Raw genomic sequence first — 16,961 nt, 5'->3', positions numbered from 1 at the left:
TTTGATGACTCACACCTAGGAAAATTACAGTCTCTGAGTTTCTGGATGGAAAGGTAGTATTTTTTTAATCAAGACTTTTAGGATTATTCCTCCCCAAATTGTCCTTAAATGAAGCTATAGTGTGATTGTGAGAGACCTTTCTGTATAGCTATCCTGTTGAAGTTTGCAGAGATAGTGTTTTAATGCCTTATGTACAGAGAGAGGTGATGACATCCTATTCCTCATTAGTCTTTAATAATATTTCTTTTGTTCTGATTTCAGATCTCTGAGAAATACGGGCTGCCAGTCGAAAAGATTGCAAAACTTTATAAGAAGAGCAAAAAGGGGTAAGTAAACCAACACTAGCCAGGAACTGTGGCAGGATCCTTTAGAAGTATTCAGAGATCCAAGCCATACCTGGGGCATCATTATGCTGGACGGTATAAACACTTTTAGGATACATGCCCACAACCCTAAAATCTTACTGTTTATGGAGACTGCAAGGGGTGTCAGAGGTAGGAAAATCCAGCCTGTGTCTGACCAGAATTCAGGCTGCGCTTGCTGCAGGGGTTTCAGACGAGTAAATTTAGTCACGAGCATCACAGCTGTGGTTTTAGAATAGCCAGGCTGCTGCTCCTTATCGTAAATCCGAATCTCTCCATTTTAACTTCCTTACGTCTCTTACCTTGTGCCTGCTTCCACAAGTGGCAGCCTCTAATCCAAAGGCTATAAGGGGCTGTGGGGCAGCTCTCAGAGCTGATTCTCGCTCTTGTCCCTGTACTGGCGTGTGCTGGAGTCTCTTCCTGCATCACTAGGAGGTTAGCTAAGTGCGTGCATGTGGTGGAGGGCATGGCTTTCCCTTTTGCTCTTCTGGTATGTGAAAATACTGATTTTTGCCTTTGTCACCAGTATCCTGGTAAACATGGATGACAACATTATTGAGCACTACTCCAATGAGGACACGTTCATCCTGCACATGGAGAGCATGCTTGAAGGCTTCAAGATCACGCTGACTGAGATCTAGCCTCAGGCAGAGCCCTTTTGTAAGGAACCACAGCATTTCATTCTCCTTGGAAAGCAGAAGATTCCCCAGGAACTTGACAGACATTGATCAGAGAAACTGTTACAAGACTGGTTTGCAAACATTGTCCATTCTGCACACCCACTGCATGTAGGCTTGGGTTTGTCAAGCACAAGGCCACTCGTTAACCTGGTCCCTTATTTATTGTTCCCCATTCTCCAGTGTACGAGCAGTTACCAGCCCCCAGATCTGTTACCAGGTGACCCACTGCAAATGTGAAATGCAGCATCTTCATCCACGCTTTAATGTGGATAAACTCATTCCAAAACACATTAAGGAACCGTGCTGGTCCAGTTTCAGAAAACTGGGATAAATCTCTTTAACAGAGTTCACTCCACCATTGCTAAAATAAAAAGGGTTAAGTGCTAAAGATGGGGAAAGTGGCTGACAAGAGTTCACTTGCTCAGACTGATCCGTATCTCTCTCTAGTGTATAGTCTTGCCAAATACCTCTGGTAGTTCTCAGCACGTAGCAATGAGGACTTGTAAGTAAGGCATTCAGCTACAAATGTCACTTGTAAGTAAATGGTAAAGAAACCATTTTAACCTTGTATATAATGTTTATAATATGCAATAATATATTTTAACTACCGTATGTGGGCACGTTTACTGCCACTATGTTTTTGTATGTATTGGGCTTAGGGTTTAACAGAATCTTTCCTAGAAGATTAGATGTCTGCGATCTGTTAAGGAGTGTGTGCTGAGAAGTTGATGGCTATGTCTGCATTCAAGCACTCCACCCTTGCCCACCCAGTTTGATACTGAAATGTTGGAGCAAACGGCGCTGCAGTGTTTGGAGTGCTCTGGCACAGCGGGGCCCACCTCAGGTGCCCAGGTCCTGGTTGTAGGTAACTGAGGGCCCCATCCAGCTGTCACGAAATCCTAGAGGTACCCGTCTGTCCGCTGCCTGGCGTGCCTGGAGGTGCAGGAGGGACTTCTGCTGGTGGAGTGGGGGCTCTCAAAATGGGCCCATCTCAAACCTGTGGAGGGAAAGGTGCTTTCCCCAGCAGCCTGCTCCTTAAAGCATTCCTCTAGACTGTAAGAAACAGGACTCCAAACTCTTCTTAAGGGAACTCGCTCTTGTATCTCCATTGAATAATTAAATTTTGATTCCTAGGACAGCTGGATGAGGTAGAAACCTGGGCTTTTTATGGAAACTGGAACAATTTTGCCGGTGGAGACCAAGAGTGGCCACAGCTGAGGTGTGGAGATAGATTTCTCTCACAAAGGCTGGATCTGAGCCCAGGCTGAGCTACAAGGTCATGCCATCGAATTCCACCTCTGTCTCAGGAATTGTGTGAGAGAGAAAGGCTGCAGGCTGATCACATCAGAAAAGGGATCCAAGGCCTGAATGTCCCCAGTGCATCCAAACCTGGCACCTGTCTCCCTCCTTTCCAGCTCCTTTGACTGTCTCAGAGCTCCTCACACAGCACACGGTCCTGGGGGTTTCAGTGGCGAGCAGTTCTATCCCCATGCACTGTACGAGGATCCCATGAGACAGACAGAAACGTGGGGCCTCTCCTATATGTAGTCTTTGTTTCCTTACTTTTTTCCTTCTAAAATCTGTTTTTCATTTAGGCACAGTATTTTTGTTTTTCATTAGCTGGTTAATGATGTAAAGAAACACCGCCTGGTTTAACAGAGCTCATTCTCTAGTGTTTGAGTTGTGTGGAGCTATTTACAGATGTAAATATGCAAAGGACTTGGAATAGTTGACCAGTCTCATTTGGTCACATTTTTTGCATGAATTGTCCTGCAAGCTCTTGCATGGTTTCTTAACTTCATTAGCAATAACATCTCATTGAAATCTGTTCTTCAAATAGAAATGCCAGGCACCTCTAAAAGGTTCTGTGGGACCAGAACCTGTGGAGGCTCCAGGCTGTTCGTGTCAGAGCTAGCATAACCACACTCCAGGTATATCTGCAAAACAAAGTCTTTGTTCCCTGTGTCTGTCTTCCTCTCACCTTCTCTGTTCATTTGCTTTGTGCTTTTCTTCCTTATCGTGCTGAGCTGTGCACTAATTCCACTGTATTTTTCCAAATACACGCTCAGCAAAGATGCTCTCGCTACCTCGCCCAAAAGCAGACATCCTGGGAATACAAGGGATTTAGGGAGATTTGATTTGTTTCTGCTTGCCTCAGGCTCAGATAAAAAGTCTACGCTGACAGCCCAGATAGCTTTCTTCCCAAAGCAAAATAGGGCAGTTTTAGCACGTGTGTAGGTATGTAGGTATCTGAGCCCTGGCTCTGCCCCTAACAAAGCTGCCATCCAAAAAGTCTCACTTACAGGCAATCTGGGCTGGGTTGTGGTGTGCTGCGTTACGAGAGCTTGGGGTTCACAGAGCAGGGCAGGGCTGTCCTGGCAGCACCAGCACGCAGGTTAATATTTCGCTCTTGTCTTACACAGGGGTGGATCTTTCTTTTGTAAGCTGAGCTAGGACCTGCTGGGTGCTGCAGCATCTTGCACTGAGGAACAGTGAAGGATCAGCAAGAGCTGCAATGCTCCAGCAAATACTGGGGCTTAAGGAGCTGAGCTGCCTTTCCAATGCCATTTTAGGAGCTTTAGGTCAGGCACTGTCCAGGGAAGGAAAGTTGTTTCCAAGATTAACTGAAAGCTTTTCTAAATATATCTGGAAGTGTACAAATTGCTGGTCAGTAGCAAGAGAGCTGATCCTCCTGCCTTTATTTTCATCTCACAGTCTCGGTGAAGGTAGCAGTGCTGAGGAAGTTGAGTAAGACTCACCCTGATAGTAAGAGTATTTTAAATCAACCACTAGATGCATCACGAGCACCAAAGACATTACAAAGAGCACATCACCCAGCACCCAGTTGGCTGTAGCTACAGCATCAGCTGCTGGAGGAGCACTGAACCCTGGGTACTGGTCACGGCAAGCTACAAGCTCTCGGGGCTCACCACCTCTGAGGACTTGTTGGTCAAAGTCAGGCTGCTGAGGCGATGGGGAAGGGCCAGTATTAGTAACGCAAGCTTCTGAAGCAGGGCCCTGCTTTGTGTCCTGCTTGATTCAAAGGTCACGAGGAGTACGAAGTTCTTATATATGTGTTGTTTAAATGTACATGTTGCTTTTGTTTCATGACAAAGATTGATTAGCACTGTATCTTCTAAATATTATGAGTTAAATGGAAGCAAGATTTGGCTGTGGTTCAGCAGGGGACAGAAGGATCTGTGTCCTCCTTTTGTCTCTTTGTGGCACTGCAATGTTTTTTTTTTTTTTCAAAGGAACAAAACTCTCACTTCCTTTCCTTCTTCAAGACAGCAGTCTTGAACCTTAGCTAGTGTAACCTCAAGGGTGGCTTGCTGCTCAGCTCATTTTCCATATGAAGAGTGAGAGCCGCGTTGTGTCTGCACATGTGTTAGTTTTGAAAGACGCTGACGGAGAGATGCAAAAGGCAGAGCAGGCTTCTAAGCTTTAACTTCTGTTCCTACCACAGATTCGGCACTATGACTGTCCATTTGATGGTTTATTATGCAAACCCAAACCTCAGCCTTAAGTTGCCTTCTACACAGTCAGGTGCTTATATCCCCACAATAAAGCGCATCCTTTCAGCGAAGCTTTGTTGGTGTGTGGGGATATCCTCATCAAGATATTCTGGAGGATTTTTATCACTGAACATTAAGAAAGAAAGAAAAGAAAATAGCTTCTCTCTTTATCTCTCTCTCTCTCTTTTTTATTTGTTCTCTCTGAGTGTCTTCTCTCATGAAGTCTTTGGTCAATGAATTCAGAGATCAAGTGTCTTTCTTGTCTATTTTCCTCTTTCAGTCTACGGATGGTTTAAATGTAAATGAATTCAACAATTAGTAAACACTGAACTCTCCAGCTGTCAGAGTTGCTGCATATTGATCGATGCGGGACTGGAAAGGAGTGTTTTATGGCTTTCAAATGTAAAGCTTACAAAATGTTTTATATGCTCTTCCATTTCCTATGAATTGAGACAAGATACAAACAAGAGTGTTTGTGCCAAAGGTTGTGACAAGCCCTCTCTGGCAAAAAAAAATATGAAACTTTATGTATAAATAGTGTGCTTTTATATTAAGAAAATAGCTCATGTAACTTAATAGTGTTGCAACTGGGAGAGGGGTTTGATAAACTGTAAATACAGTTATTTTATTTTTTGTACATTTTTAAGAAGGACAAAAATAAATATTCCTATGTATGAGATAATATTTCTGTTGCTCTGGTGTGTGTTACTGCAAAATGGGGATTGAGTTCCTATTTCTGAGCCCAGAAAACTTCCCAAAAAGAAGAAAAAGGGAATTCATGCTACCAAGAAAAGAAAGACAGTAACTGAAAAAAATAATCACCAAAACGTTTTTGTTTGTGATTTTTTTCTGTAAATATATTTACAGCTTTTACATTTTAGGTGGACCCAGAAGTGAGCAGCGTCTGGCAAAGGCAGAAATTTGGGCTGATTTTAGTGCCAGCAGAATATGGAACTGATAGGTTAATGTTGGTTTTCCATCAGCAAAAACGATGTGAGTTTATTAATCATCCTGTCTCTCTGTCCCTCCCTTTCTTTACCCCAGATTGTCAATCCATAGCAAAGAAGCCTTGGCTGAGGTATCCTAACATAGAAACCATAATTTAGTGGCTGTCTGATGAATAGGAAGGGGGAAGAAAACTAATCTGTTTACACTTACTAACGTTTCAGTCTTCCCTAAGCTCACACATTTCTTTCTCCCTCGCCACTTTTCCACCAAATGTTTAATTAGCATTGTGAAGCAGTCCAGCCTTAGAGGGAAGAACTGGGAAAACGTTTGGGCAGGAGGATTGTCATGTTTATCTGAGTTATTCAACTGCAAAACCTCTCAAGTGGAGGAGGAAACTCAGGCTGAGCTCACATGTTGCTGAGCAAGTGGGTGAGAGAGAGGATCTCTCTCTTGTCTTGATCCACCAGGTCTGTCTCTTTAGGCACAACAACTGGGAAAAGAGCTGAACTGAGAGGATTTAAGGTGGATCCTTCCTCCCTGGAAGGCTACAGCAAGTGTAGAAAAAGCACTCGAGCGTGCCTGGTGTCCTCAGAGCACCCATGGTTGGCATCAAGGTGCAACCAGACAAGATACAGGCACCTGCTTCATGTGATGGCCGGTCTTTGTGGCCTGTATTCATGCCACCAAGCTGAAGCACCTTCATCACAAGCCCAGTTCTGCTTAGGAAGCTAGACTACAGCCAGGGGAGGGAGACACAGAGGCGAACTAACTGGAGGCGAAGGAGAAGGGCTGCCTTTCTCCTGGTGGAGCACGATGCCAGCCTGCGCGTCTCTGAGGCTGGCATCACCTCAGTGAATGGTGTGGGCCCAGGCTTGGATGGGCATGGCCTGGTGGTTTTTTTTTCCATCGTAAGGCAGCTGGGGAGCACTTCCCCAAGTGTCCTGATCTCCTGACGCGTTGGGAACCCAATGGAAACACAAGGGCACCGTGGATGAGATCCTCGCCCCCCACCTGCACCCACCAGGCCCTATAAGCCCTAAGCTCTGAATATACCAGGCCGTGCCTCTTGCAGTCAAACACTTTCATTGACTATTTTGCTCCTCACCATTTGACTTTGTCTTTTGAAACAAGAGCCCAGGAGGTGAGAACACGCAAGCTGGGGACGCAGTGATGGGGCTGCCCTTCGTGCTGTGGGGTGGGGAAGTTCAGGGCCGATACCCTCCTGCCGAGGGCAAGTCTCACGTGGGATGAGCTGCTGTGTGAAAGCCAACCCCTGACATCTCCTCTCTTCCTTGGGGCAAGGAAATGTCCAGGCAGTGACAGAAGAAGTAAATTCACCTGAAATGCTTGGCCAGTGGAGAGCTGGCACCAAGAGCCAAGGTCTCCCACCCATCCCCACCCCCAGCAGAGCAAAACTCATCTGCCTGTGTCCAGCTCAATGAGTCTTCCCACAGCCACCACAGGTTTAAAACCAGAGCTTTCCCTGGCTGCTTGGTGTTTTCTGAGCGTTTTGAAAATAATTTGTCATCTGTTTGTTTTTCATACAGCAGGGCAGCGAGGAACTTGTCACTCCGCAGCTTGGAGAGCCTGCCTGCCTAAACAAGAGCAAAAGAGGTTTTTTTTTTCCAGACACACCACAAAGTGCAGAAACCCATCCCCTCCCATGGCTCTTCTGGTCCCCAGCACAGCTCCTGCTCCCCTCCAGCCCCCTGCAGCTCCACTTGAGCTCCAGCAGAAACAAAAACGTGCACAGGACCGTGTTTTTTAGATACAACACACACTGCATGGGGCTCTTCAGAGTAATCGCATTTCCTGGGTGCTGTCTGCGAGAGACATTTAATGGTGTTTTATCGGAAGTCGTTTTACTGAGTGGCTCTTGGAAAGCGAACGCTGCAGAAGCCGAGTGCTTAGAAGTGCTCTGCCTGCGGAGGCTGTGGAGAAGCGAGAAGTGCTTTTAAATGGATGGGAGCTGCTGCACCTTCAGCCTTTCCAAAGGTCAGCGTGATTCTGGTGCAGCTGAACGAGGGTCAGCACTTCGGCTCGCCAGGTCTTTAGGAAAAGCTGAGCCTCGCCTTGGAAAGGGCAACCAAACACCCCTCCTGGAGGCTTCGACTGAATCTTAGGGGGACTCAACAGGCAGAGCTGGGTTTTTCAGCACATTCCTAAGTCGTCAGCTCTGTGAGTTCTCAGCCTCCTAGACAGGGCCAGATTCAGGGCTCATAAGCAGGGCCTCGGGGCCCTGAGGTGGTGAGACGGGCAGTCCTGGGGTGCGACATGTGCCACAAATAGGTTGGGTTTTATCACTCTCAGCAGGAATCAGGCACTGGGCTCAGTTACCTTCCAACGGGCTTTAAACTACTTTTAGCATCCTGGTGCTAATCCCGTCTCCAAATTTAACCCAGGTAAAAAATTTGAAGAGCTTAATGGAGATGCATGGGGCTGCAATAGGAGCAGGAGACAGCCCCCTATGGAGCCTGCGGTCCTGCCCACTGCAACGTGCCAACACAGCGCCAATGCACGGCTTAAATCCTTGCTAAGCCCTCAAAATTGGCTTAGCTGGGCACAGCCCGGTGGCTGTCCTCTTACCCCCTGCCATCAGCGGGCTGGGGGCTGTGGCTGCGGGCTGGAGAAAGCTCAGGGTGTGAGGAGTAACAGCACGTGCTACGAAACTGGCTGCAGCAGGATATTTATTAGTAGGAAAGAACATTTAGGGGGGTTCAGTAGGGGGATTCGTGTGAACCTTCGGTATCCACCATACATTGGTTTTCATCAAGATTGTTCAAGGTTACATATTTATATAAGAAAACAAAATAATTCATATTTAGGTGCAATCAGTAATTCCAGTATGAAAAAGCACCATGTCACAAAACAGTTTACAATACAAAATTCTTCAAAATCTAACATTTAAAAACAATATTTGTTCAACAGTAATAACAATACAGTAAAAAAATTCTTATTTCCCTTCAAACAATACTGCTTATATATTTTGGCACTGAAAAAGAAACTATCACAAATGCGCCTTTTTAACCACACGATGCTGTTTTGTGAGTGTCTATAGAACAAGGAAAAACATGCTTTTGAAGTCAGTCATTTTGTCAGGTGCAGGCTGAACTGCTTTCTCCTTTAGAAAGAAAAAAATATATATATTTATATGAAAAAAAAATTAAATTGGTAAGCTGCAGCATGTCTTGCCTCTTGGCCCAGGATGGGAGAAGCATCTCTCTCAGAGTCTGTTGAGGCGGCCCTGCCTGAAGGGCTGGGTGCAATCCCTCTGCCCCTACCACACCTGACCAGAAATGCAGATCTGAGCCCCCCAGATGCCCCAAATTTGGATGGACCCCAAATTCTTACTACATTAAGCACCCCAATAGGATTCTGACCCCATACTTGCAGCTCAGGCTAATACTTCCTTCTTGGATAATGTGTCATTATGTTTCAATTTTAGTTAAATTTTTTTCAAGTCACTTGTGCAAAGTGTCTTAAAACGTGAACCCAGTACATTTACCCCAATAGAGCCAGCAGTGGCAAATAAAGCAGAGGGTCTCACGTCAGCCCGGCTGCAGCCTGCGGTGGTGGGGCTGGCCAAAGCATGTGATCTGGATGCTTGAGTCTGAGAGAGAGAGCACGACAGAAGAACAGACTTTTGGGGGAAGAACGAGCTCAGAACTGACCCCTATGGGAATGAGAAGGCGGGCACTACACTCCATGTCGAACAACGGCGCCTGTGTGCAGCTACGACGGCCCTTGGAAAGGCTGATCCTAGTGAACATGCAGTCCTTGGTGCTAGCTCTAAAAGCCGAACAAGAACAAAACAAAAAAATAAAATCGTTTTAAATAGTTTTTACATCTTACATCAAAGATGCCACTACGAGAACACAATAGTATCACACGTTAATTAGTACAGTCTTCAAAATGCAAATCGACGCTGGTAAGACTTCCATACATTCTGCATATCATATGTACAGAAGAGAAGAGCTTCTCGAGAGGAGAGGACAGTCAGAGAGAGAGAATTTCCTTTTTTTTTTCTTTTTTTCTTTTTTTCTGAGTTGCGTAATACGAATACATTATCAGCATAAGAAAACTTGACTCCAACACCAAGAATTCGAGGAAGGTCCTAGCTGGGAGCTCATAGCGTGCTGCTGAGGGGCACAAAACACAGACACAGCCCTCCGCCAGGCTCTGTCCCCTCTCGTGAGCTGGTCGTCTGCTCTCCTTGTGCAGGGTGGGTTTCGCACGTCGCTGTGGGTACGTGTTCCTACAGCACGCAGCGGCACAGAGACAGATCCCGAGAGCTGCCCACAGCCTTTCTGAAGGCAAAACCCCTCTGGAAGTCCTCTCGGGCGGGTGCTGCCTGGTGAGAACTGGCCGGAGACTCAGAATATCACCACAGGAGATCACAACAGAAGTGGGGAGAAAAATTAACACATCACAATAGCTACAGGCAAGCACACGCGGGACACTAACAATTCCAGACAGCCGTAAGAAAACTATGCAGACCAAATTCGTGTAATTCGTAGTTGTCCCTCTCCTTTCCGAGTTGCAAAAAGTCTTTCTTAGGATATGTAGGTTTGCTTACCAAGCATTCGTCTAGAGAGGTATCTCCTTTTGCCAAGACACAGAATATGCTGAACGCCATGCTGCTGCATTTAGTCTGCCCGTGGTGGCTTACTGAAAATTAGGTTTGGTTCCTCTACTTTACGCTGCGACGCAGAGACAGCCTGGGGAGCAGTGGTGAGAAAGCTCTGTGGTCATGGACTTCAGAGGGAATGGGGCACCTGGATCCCTTCAGCTTTCGGCCGTGGGTTATTTCAATTTGTTAGCCCGCACAGCATCAGAAGCATTTGCCCAAATTCACACAAACCAACCTATAACTAGTTAATTCTGCATGTATTCTGTCACCGACTGGGCCATATTTGTAAATCAAAGGTATGAAGTGCTTCTGCCAGAAGATGTTCGTAGAGGTCACCTCGGGTTCAAGAGCAAATTAGCACTGAATACACAGATACAAACTACAGGACTGTGTGGATGGAAATGAAGAGAGCAAGTGGGAGAAGTAAGGGTACTGAAATGCAACTCCGTCTCCTTGCAGGAAATATGCAGACAGAAATAATCCCTAACTTGCTTAAACACTTCATTTTTCCTAGGCACAGCGAGCCCACTGCCACCTCGCTCGTAATTGCTCTGGCAGATCTGCTCTTGGGTTCATTGAGACTTCTCCTAGCACGTGAGCTACACGGCGTGCAGGGCTGAATCTGAGAGGATCTAAAACAAATAAATCAAGAACACAACTAAAACATGGATGAGGAAATGAAACAGAAAATGCCACAGAAACATGATCCTGTAGGGCATTCAAATGGCTAACACAGCACAATGTCTTTAGTAAGCTTCCTCCGATCTGTATCAAATTGAAACTCTGTTTTTTTGGTTGTTGTGGTGGTTTTGTTTTCTTTTGTTTTCTTTCAGATACTAATAAAAAACTAGTTGGTTGCCCTGGAAATGGGAATAAGCTACTGACAGGAAATGAAAAGGTGCTGGTGGCAAGGAGCTCCGGGTTCTCTCCCAATTAATCTCCCCTTCGATTGCAGCCAATTAACAGCACAAACTGTGATTAGAATTTAAGAGGATTTCCTCAGGTGGGTCTACTAATCACCACCATCCTGTTCAGGGGAGGGAACGGGAGGCCAGCCCTGAGGAGAGAACCAGAGGTCGCACCCTTGGCGCGTGCCTTTGACAGGCGGCAGGAAGAGTTTGAGCCCACCATCACTCCACTTTGCCACAATGACCTCTCGGACCACAGCACCAGGATGCTGCAGGCAGCATCAGGCTGAATTGGAAGATGCTGTTCCTGCCTGGAAGAAATCAGGTCTGCATGGGATAAGCCACAGGAGCAGAGAGCAGTCACTGGTCGGGTTCAGACTGCGGCACGTCAGCAAACACATGCTCAATAATGGAGACCACATTGTTCCAGGGGTTCAGCACGTTCCCGAAATGTTTAACGCTGCCACTGCTGAAAACAGTAAATAAATAGTGGGGCTGGCAAGGTACACGCTGGAGGGCCGAGGGCTGGGAAGCAAATCAGAAGCTGTTCCACCTACGTGTGTCCAGCCTGGCTCCTCCAGATGTCACAGGCCTGGGGTTTTTTATTTGTTCACAGGGAGATGGTGGGGATGGCAGCTACAAGAGGGGAGGGAAGCCTTGGGGAGCCCAGCACCCTGAGCCCTGGGAAAGGGGAACGCCTTTGGGATCAGATCAGGGCAAGAGAGGAGGATCTGAGACATCTCTCAGCTGCGGAGCAAGCAAACACAGCAGAGAGGGTGGCCACCGCGTGCTTCAGATGAACATCTTTGTGGCCAGACCCCAAACCCCAGTTTTAGCATGTGGTGACCCAGGGCAACACAGCCCCAACTGGAAGGATGAAAAGGAGCTGCTCTGTAATTACTAACGGGGAGCTTCGCCGTGGGGATTCAGACCCTGGTCTGAAGGCAGCAATGTGCCTCGCTGTTTTTCATTCCTCTTGTCCTTCCACTCCGTTCACCACAACCCAAGCTCTTTCTTGCCTTGCTCGTTGTGCATTAGCCAGCATTTTACAGGTGATATCTTAATCCCAGCTATACATAATAAAATAAGATGACCTGTGGGAGCCATGAGGAAATCCAATCTGTGCATTCCTGGCCTTTCTGGCTGTTTCTGGTTAAGGTATGGAGAGCATATCTGAAAAGCTTTTTCCCTCATCCTGTGAAAATCCCCATCCCTGAAACAACGATTAGCTCACGTGGACATCTGAAACTAACAGCAGCAAAAGCCAGACTGGAGCAAGGGATGCTGCTGGGACACTCAGAGCAGAGGTGGTTTCTGCAGGGGATGAAGATGCTCATCATGCTTTGCCCACAGCTACACTTGGAGCCGAACCAGCAGCTCCCCGGGGAGCATATGGCATTTCCCAACTGGGACACGGTGAGCAGCTCTGCAAGGGAGAGCAGAGCCGCTTCTGCAGCTGCACGTTCGTGCTAAAGGTGTTTTAAAGAGCTTTTTGCCAGCAATGCTCTGCCTGGATGCGCAGAGCAGAGCTGCCCGGTTAGGAGATGCCATTTCCATGCTAGTCTTACGTGGTTCTGTGGGCCTGGCACGTCGCTGCCTCGTGTCTTATCTGCCTGGTGCACGAATCAAAAACTCCTCTTGGAGCCCTGCTCAGCTGCCTGCTGCTTGCCAAGCTCCTCCATGTCTCTGAGCATGGCTCTGCCCGTGGTACCAGGGAAACCGACTTCCCCCACTTCCAGGCTCCTACGTGAGATCACACCCAGCACGACAGAGCAATGAACACGTCCGAATATTTGTGCAAAAGACAGATAAAATGTCCTTCTCCACTGGTCTCACACCAGAGACCCCCTGGACACATGAAACTGAGAGAGAACCATGAGAAGGACAAAAAGAGGAGCTGGTGTGCCGGGTGTTCAGGACAGGTCTTGCCCAGCCCTCCTCAGCTCATTTTGCTTTGCGTCCCTGCACCAGGCCCCAAAAGCAAACTCTTTTGGAGAAAGCCTCCTTTATCCTGCTGTGATTCTGCATCTTCACGGGTGTTGCTAAAAATAAAAGAAGATTCTTTTATAACAGCTGGGACAGCTGTGCTCACTGCGGTGCAGGGGGCTCCCTCCCACTGCCGCGTGTCCCCAGGGACCTGCCACTTGTCACCGTGTCCCCCTGCTCACATGTACCGGGCATCATACGGCCACGGCCACGTTCTCATCTCGGCTTATGCCGCGGATTAGGGCTCAGCACCAGCTACCACAGCTCACCCAGTTTCCATGAGTCAGCCGAGCCCGGGTTCAGCTCATGGGGACAGGTATTAATCTTAGGGACCTGGGGATGTGTGAGCTTGTCTTGTGCCCCTGGGCACTGCTGCTGCATGCAGACCATTTCCAGGCACAGAATTTGCACACTTCTGGCTCTGTGTTTTAAGCAGCAGTGTCCTGAAAAGGCGGAGGTCATGCTTTCTAGCAGAGAACAACAAAGGACAAAATGCCACAGCAATAAGGTAAAAATCCTAAAAGCTCCCAGGAGGAACAGCACAGCCCCATTATCTCAGGAACACTCCCTGCTGTGAACTCGCAGGGCTCCGAATCACGTCGAAACATAGATCTTTTTTCAGCCCCTCTCAAGCCCTAAGTGCTCACAACGCACACACGCTGCTCTTACAAGGGTTGTGCTCCTCTTTCCCTTCCCAAAGCACTGCCAAACAAAGACGGCAAAGAGCCACAGCCACAGACATCACCCGGCATCTTCTGGCCCAGAATTTCGCGAGCTATGTGGATCAGGTCTGCGTGCTGGATGTGCTCATTAATTCATCTGGATAATAACTGAGTGGAGGTTACCTTTCCCACCAGCAAGTACTATTAGAGGAGGTATCTGCGAAATTGAGAGGTGACATGCAAGAGCATGTGCTGTCTGCCAGCCTTCCTGTACGGAAATATTTCTAATTGATCTCTTCAAAGTGCCTAACTTGCTGCATAATTTTATACCGGAGAGGTCGGTCATTTTGTTTTCAGAAGGTTTATGCAATGACTGCAAATGTTAATGGTAGCAAAGCAGAAAAACACAATCCTGCATTCAATGCTTCAGTTCTGCTGCTCTGAGGTCTGCAGATGCTCCCATAACCAGCCCCGCCAGGGCTCACTTTCAAAGCACACGCAGAGGCAGAGGCAGAAAGGGATAGTTAATAATTTAAAACAACACCAGTCATCAGCGGTAGGCAGGTAAAAGAGTAACCTTCGTTCATTCTGTAAATGTTTATACAACACTTTTATCTGCAGCTATGTCCTCTGCAGCTGGGGGCTAGCTCTTATTCTTCCAGATCTCATGAGCTGTGGAAAGAATTACATCTCCGCTGGCCTGGGGTCACGTCGCAGGTTGTGTTTTCCAACGCGTGTCGGGCAGCATTAACACGTGAAACCCCGAAACTACCGAGCAAAAACAAGCTGAAGTTAGGTGCTGGGCCAGAAATGCCTTGTAAAACTAAAAAGAGATGGAATGCAGATGCTTAAATAAAAGGCGACGTCTTAAAAGTCTTAGTCATGTGCAAAAAGTCTCAGTCACAACAGCAAAAGGAAGATGGGACCTGAGGAAGCCTTCACATCCATCCCCAATAAGTGCCATAAGTGCCAGCTTTTATAGGTCTGGGCTCTACGGGAGGGCAGGCACAGGTCCAAGCTGTGCACAGGATGCCTGCTGGAGGTTAGGGAGAAATAGCAAAGGGACTGGAAGAATCAGTGCAAAATTTGCCCGCATGCTCGTAAGAGCTGAGAGCACGAAGTATTGCGAGCTGTTCGCGTCTGTGCTCGGGCCTCTCCTGCTTTCTCACTCTCCCCCACACACCTCTGCTCAGGATTTTAATTAATTTCACAGGAATAAATCATCAGTTGGCTTTCTGTGATCATTTGAGACAAAAGTGTGCGCCTGAAGATTTTTATTATGTGCAATTAGCCACTCGTGATAGTTTTAGTACAACTGATTAACAATGTTATTTTTAATTTATTTTTATTTTATTTTAATAGGCTTTGCATATCAAACCTGGCAAAGCAAATGGTAATGAGAAATTAAGTCTAGGGATGTTTTTTTTTTTCTCTCTTAATTATCGTACACGCTAGCTAGTGTTCAACAAAAAAATTATTCACACTCGGCTCCTTTTTCATGACTTCTAATTAGTACTTAGTTAATCATCATCTGCGAAGCAGACTTACTTCACTCCTGTTTATTTTAAATTAAGGCTACCGGGGGATTAGCATCTACAAGGCCACTTGACGAAGCGCCAGCCTCGCCTGCCAGCCACAGGTCGTCCTGCCGAGCCCACCGCCCGCCCGGACACCTCGCCAGGGGGATCACCGAGCAGCCTGCAGCTAATGACAGATTAATGCCAATTTAGCCAGCGTAATGCCTCCAGCCACCAAAAGCCTTTCTGTCGCCGCAGCGCTCGTACGGGTACCGAGCAATCCCACGCCTGCACCCCAGCTTTGGACGCAGCGCCTCTGGCCAAAAGGACGGAGGTTTTTGGGTTTTTGCAGCGGCAGATTTCAGAAGTCCTGCGTCTAGGCGAAAAGATAAACATTCAACATTTCTCTGGGAGCTGATCTTTTTTTTTTTTTTTTTTTGTCCTTTTAATTTTTATATATATAAATATACCGTAAAGCGTACCATTTCCTTGTTTCAGTACAGACTTTTGAGCTTTACTAAAATAAAGGAAATATAAATGCTACAACGTTATGCTTAAAACAAGGTTTGATGACGGCCTTCCCCCTCGGAGCAGGCCCAGAAATTGCGTCAGCTACGTGGAGAGAGACAAAAACACCCCCAAAACTTCGTACTGCACAAGAGCATTCAAAAGAGCTGGTTTGCCTCAGTTTTAGCTGCTTGCAGGTGTGCATCATTTCCTTGGCTCAATGCCCACTCTCCTTCGTAGAAACTAGTTTATTACTAACCTGAAAACTTCACATTCAACACGTGTCTCCCTTAAATTCATCGTCAATACCCAGTTTTTCAACATCCGTGCCTGCTTTTGCTGACCCCAAATGGCAAGAGGTATCGTCAGTTGTGGATTTGGGGATCAGGACTGCAAACTGCTGGATTTTCAGATAAAGCCGTGCGAAACCAACCACTGTAAACCAAGGAAAAGCTGTTGATTTTTTTCCTTTTCTTTTCTTGAAAATGTTCACAGCATTGAAACAAGGAGGTGTAGGAGCAGGGGTGCGGATGGTGCAGCCCTCACCGGTTGCGTACGATCGTCATCCTCTCTCTGAGCTTCACTGGTGCCTCCTGGACAGGAGAGGAGGTCCCAGGCGAGTCCTGCCCCATCACAACCCTTTTGCTTCAATCTCTGCTACACTTTCAGATCCTCTGGGTGAATGCTCTGCTACTAAAGCAGCAACCTCAGACCTATCGGTATGTCTTGCTGCCAAGGGTTTTGTTGTTGGTTTTCTCTTTCTCAACGCATACTTTCCAAAACAGACACATTAAAAATGAAAAAAAAATAAAAAACCTATAAAACAATGATAACACCACAATATCTGTTTAAAACAGTACTGCCCATGCTCTGGACACATTGTTAAGAGCAATTCAGCATTCGTATAATTAATCCACGACAAAAGAAGCTATAAGATGCCACAAAAGAAGGCATAATTGGCCATACAGAGGCAACACTACCATGAATGTTGTTTGGCAAGGGGGAAAAAAAAAAAAAAAAAAAGCAGATACATAATTCATCCAAAGACTGGGTTCAGAACTGCCCGGCACTGCTGGGGTCGCACTGCAGGAGTCGGACTATTGACGGGTCGCTCTTGGCGCCTCGGATGAACTCTTCCAGAGAGAGCTTTCCTGGAAAAGAGACACGTTGGCTTAGCGCGGTGGGTCTGCAGAGCTGCTGAGCCTGCAGGCACGTGTGGTGGAAGGAAATTAGCAGGGGGCGAGGA

General features: G+C 46.9%; 2 protein-coding genes across 3 annotated transcripts in view; one reads left to right on the top strand and one right to left on the bottom strand.

Moving 5' to 3' along the window:
• Nucleotides 1-5,241, top strand: part of GRHL2 (grainyhead like transcription factor 2) — a 60,143-nt gene extending 54,902 nt beyond the window's left edge. Inside the window, exons 15-16 of the mRNA XM_027452539.3 lie at nt 262-326; nt 889-5,241. Of these exons, the coding sequence (XP_027308340.1) occupies nt 262-326; nt 889-1,003 (180 nt within the window). The 3' untranslated portion in view covers nt 1,004-5,241. The remainder of the gene's footprint in view (nt 1-261; nt 327-888) is intronic.
• Nucleotides 5,242-8,175: 2,934 nt separating this feature from the next.
• Nucleotides 8,176-16,961, bottom strand: part of NCALD (neurocalcin delta) — a 50,229-nt gene continuing 41,443 nt past the window's right edge. For both annotated transcript variants that reach the window (XM_072034417.1, XM_005010603.6), the window contains exon 4: nt 8,176-16,866. In XM_072034417.1, the coding sequence (XP_071890518.1) occupies nt 16,769-16,866 (98 nt within the window). In that variant the 3' untranslated portion in view covers nt 8,176-16,768. The remainder of the gene's footprint in view (nt 16,867-16,961) is intronic.

The sequence above is a fragment of the Anas platyrhynchos genome, chromosome 2, assembly GCF_047663525.1.
Source record: "Anas platyrhynchos isolate ZD024472 breed Pekin duck chromosome 2, IASCAAS_PekinDuck_T2T, whole genome shotgun sequence".
Classification (NCBI taxonomy): domain Eukaryota; kingdom Metazoa; phylum Chordata; class Aves; order Anseriformes; family Anatidae; genus Anas; species Anas platyrhynchos.
Note: the sequence above shows the minus strand (reverse complement) of the source record. Positions and strands in the feature narration are given on the sequence as shown.